General features: G+C 31.5%; 1 protein-coding gene across 1 annotated transcript in view; it reads right to left on the bottom strand.

The window, feature by feature from the left end:
• The window catches only part of tex47 (testis expressed 47), a 10,206-nt gene that overhangs the window by 5,424 nt on the left and 1,651 nt on the right, over positions 1-3,131 (bottom strand). Inside the window, exons 2-4 of the mRNA XM_016485598.1 lie at positions 2,050-2,122; positions 1,823-1,926; positions 679-737 (exon numbers count right to left, since the gene is read on the bottom strand). Coding sequence (XP_016341084.1) covers positions 679-737; positions 1,823-1,926; positions 2,050-2,122 — 236 coding nt within the window. The remainder of the gene's footprint in view (positions 1-678; positions 738-1,822; positions 1,927-2,049; positions 2,123-3,131) is intronic.

Here is a 3,131-nt window from a genome sequence, read left to right as displayed (position 1 = left end):
AATATATATATATATATATATATATATATATAATTAAAATGAACACATTAAAATGTAACAATTCTAAAAAAAAAAAAAAAAGGTTATGTAACTTAAAATGTAACTAAATATATATATTTGATTTTTTTTTCATAAACTCCCTGCAGTTTCCTCATGAAGCTCAGTTTTGAATAATTGTCCTGAATTACTTTTTTACAATTGACATTTTGAACAGAAATGTATGCAAGCATGAATGTGATTGTCTGCACTGACCATGTCTCTGCGGAGCGTCATGCGCCGGTGGAACAGACTGGTGCCGCTCTCACCGTCTCCTGCTTTACTGGAGCTCTGCGTGTCTCTCTCCATGCTGCTCTTCCGTCTGTCTGCTGTAACTAACCCTCCCTCACTGTTTACCTGCTCCATGTTCATCTCCAGGAGACCAGAGCTCCTGCCCCGGGCCAATTAAAGGCACAACATGTACGATTTTTTTATTAAAATATCCAAAAACCATTAGAACAGTGTTATATATTTTGCTGACTTGTGTACTTACACTATCCCAAATGTTTCGAAGAATGTTTAAATCCAGAGAACCTGAATAGTGCACTAACTGGCATTCACTATCTAGGGAAGCATGAATGATTTCAGACAGCTTTATTAGCAGTGCAGCAGAGAATCATGGGTAATCAGTGTTGTTCTCACCTGTTCTCCTCCATGTGTCGCAGGTCTTGCAGGACAGACAGCAGAGCTTCAGTCGAACACTAGTGCATGAAGGATATTTATGGATTTACATTTTACAATCACTGCATCTGTTTATTATATGAGGAGACGTGAGGCGTTCCTGGCCTACAGTATTCCAGATTTAGGAATATGATGCATCATTTACTCACTCTCATGTCACTGAAGACCTGTAAGACTTAAGTTTAGATGTTTATCAAGCGGAAAACATGAAGCTCGCCAAACTAAGTTTCAGATCTGGACTGTGTTTGTTTATAGAACTAGCATTTATGTAATGCAAGTAATATTTTCATACTTTTTTTTTGCATGATTTGGCAAAATTACAGCTTGATTGGAAATGGTGCACAATGAAAATTTTTTGTTTGGGTAATTGTAAGTGTAGTAATATTTTTTTAAGATGAATTTTCATATTTTAGTTTGGAACAGTGTTATTTTAGTATTATTGATATACTATGGTATATCAATAAGCTTTTATTTTTTATATATTTTCCATTTCAATTTAAGTTTTAGTAATTTTTCTTAAATGCTTTTGTCATTTTTATACCAATTTAAAAAATAAAAAAATTATTTTAATAAGAAATCATTTTAAAAAATGAATTGTTACATGTTCCCTCTAATATTTCTATATAGCTTTAATGTATTTTTATCTCAGTTTTAGAAATGATGGAAGTTTGTTTCCCCAACAGAAAAATCAATAAAAAAAACTGATTTTATCTCAGTTAAACTTTTTATCTCAGAATTCTGCATTTATGTCTTTTAATTGTTTTTTTTTTCACCAGGAAAAAAAAATAAAATTGCAATGTTTTTTTTTTAATTGCAATTAGTTTTTAGCTCACAATTCTGACTTTGCTTCACAGAACTGCGATTTTATATCATGCAATTCTGAGAAAAAGTCTGAATTGTAAGATAAAAAGTTGCAATTACCTTTTTCTTTTTTATCCCGTGGCAGAAACAAGCTTCCATGCCTTATTTTTATTTCAGTTTTAGTTGCATGAACTTGCATGAATGTTCTCCGTTTCTGTTCCACTGGCAGAAAGTCATGAAGCAGCATGAGGCTGAGTAATTGATGAACACACTGTGGACTGTGCAGATGAAGCAGATGAAGCACCTCGATGACGTGTAGCGTGTGCTGAGGGTAGAGCAGCAGGAGACCGGTGACGTCTTCACCCACAAGGCTCCTCTGCAGACTGAGAATCAGCCTCTCGTAGTGATCTGACACACAACACACACCAGAGAAACGTCTCAGAGAGTTTATTTTAAAACTGAACCATCTGGGTTTGGATTGTAATGACACTCTAAACCCTTTAATCAGAAATCTGAGACGCTCAGACGGACCTCCCACAGTCCTCCTGTCAGCCGCTCCGCAGGACAGACGGCCAATCACAGTCAGCCTGTGTAACAGGAACTTCTGCAGGAGAGACAGGAAGTGATAAAAGACAAACCTGCTGAGTGACTGAAGAATATGAGAAACACTCAGCATTTGTTTGTATTGTTGACTGGATACAGAGAGCGTCTGTGCATTTGAGTTTATGAATCTACAGCAACAGCTCATTGAAATAAACAACACAAGTTGTACATTTACTTTATTTTTTTAGCTCTTATGAAAAAAATTCCCAATATTTTATTAACACTTAGAAAAAACTAGAAAAAAGCTTAAAAGAGTTATAATATATCTTTTACAACTAGAATACTTTTTTTAATCATATTATGGATTTTGAGCTACAATTTCAGTTCACCTGAGATTTTAAGTTAATATTTCAGTAATTTATCAATTTATCAACACATTCAAACGTTCGCGGTTCAGGTAAACAAATAAAATTAAAAATGACAAAAATTAAATTAAAAATAAAAAATGTTTTTTTTTAGTGAGTGTTCTATTTTTATTGCAATTACTAAAAAAACTTTTTTTATTTTTTATTTAATTACATTTTTTTTTATTTTTAATTTTATTTGTTTACCTGAACCGTGAACGTTTGAATGTGTTGATAAATTACTGAAATATTAATTGTTATTAATTGCTGTTATTTCTTTTTATTTCAGTTTTAGTACTTATTATGGAATTATTATTATTATTAGTTTTAGTAATTATTATGGAAGCTAAAAAAGGTAATTGTGACTTTTTTTCTTACAATTCTGAGTTGATATCTTGCAATTCTGAGAAAACATCAGAAGTGTTAGATAAAAAGTCACAATTACCTTTTTTCATTTTTTATGCAGAGGTGGAAACAAGTTTCCACACTTTAATTTATTTATATTTCAGCTTTAGTCATTTTATCTAACTTCAACTTGCATGACACTAAACATTATGTGAATGTAACAATATATATATATATATATATATATATATATATAATTAAAATGAACACATTAAAATGTAACAATTCTAAAAAAAAAAAAAAAAGGTTATAAAATTAAAA

This window comes from Sinocyclocheilus anshuiensis, unplaced genomic scaffold (assembly GCF_001515605.1).
Source record: "Sinocyclocheilus anshuiensis isolate Anshui unplaced genomic scaffold, SAMN03320099.WGS_v1.1 scaffold241, whole genome shotgun sequence".
NCBI lineage: Eukaryota > Metazoa > Chordata > Actinopteri > Cypriniformes > Cyprinidae > Sinocyclocheilus > Sinocyclocheilus anshuiensis.
The sequence above is the reverse complement of the archived record's forward strand: the minus strand, read 5'-3'. Positions and strand labels throughout refer to the sequence as shown.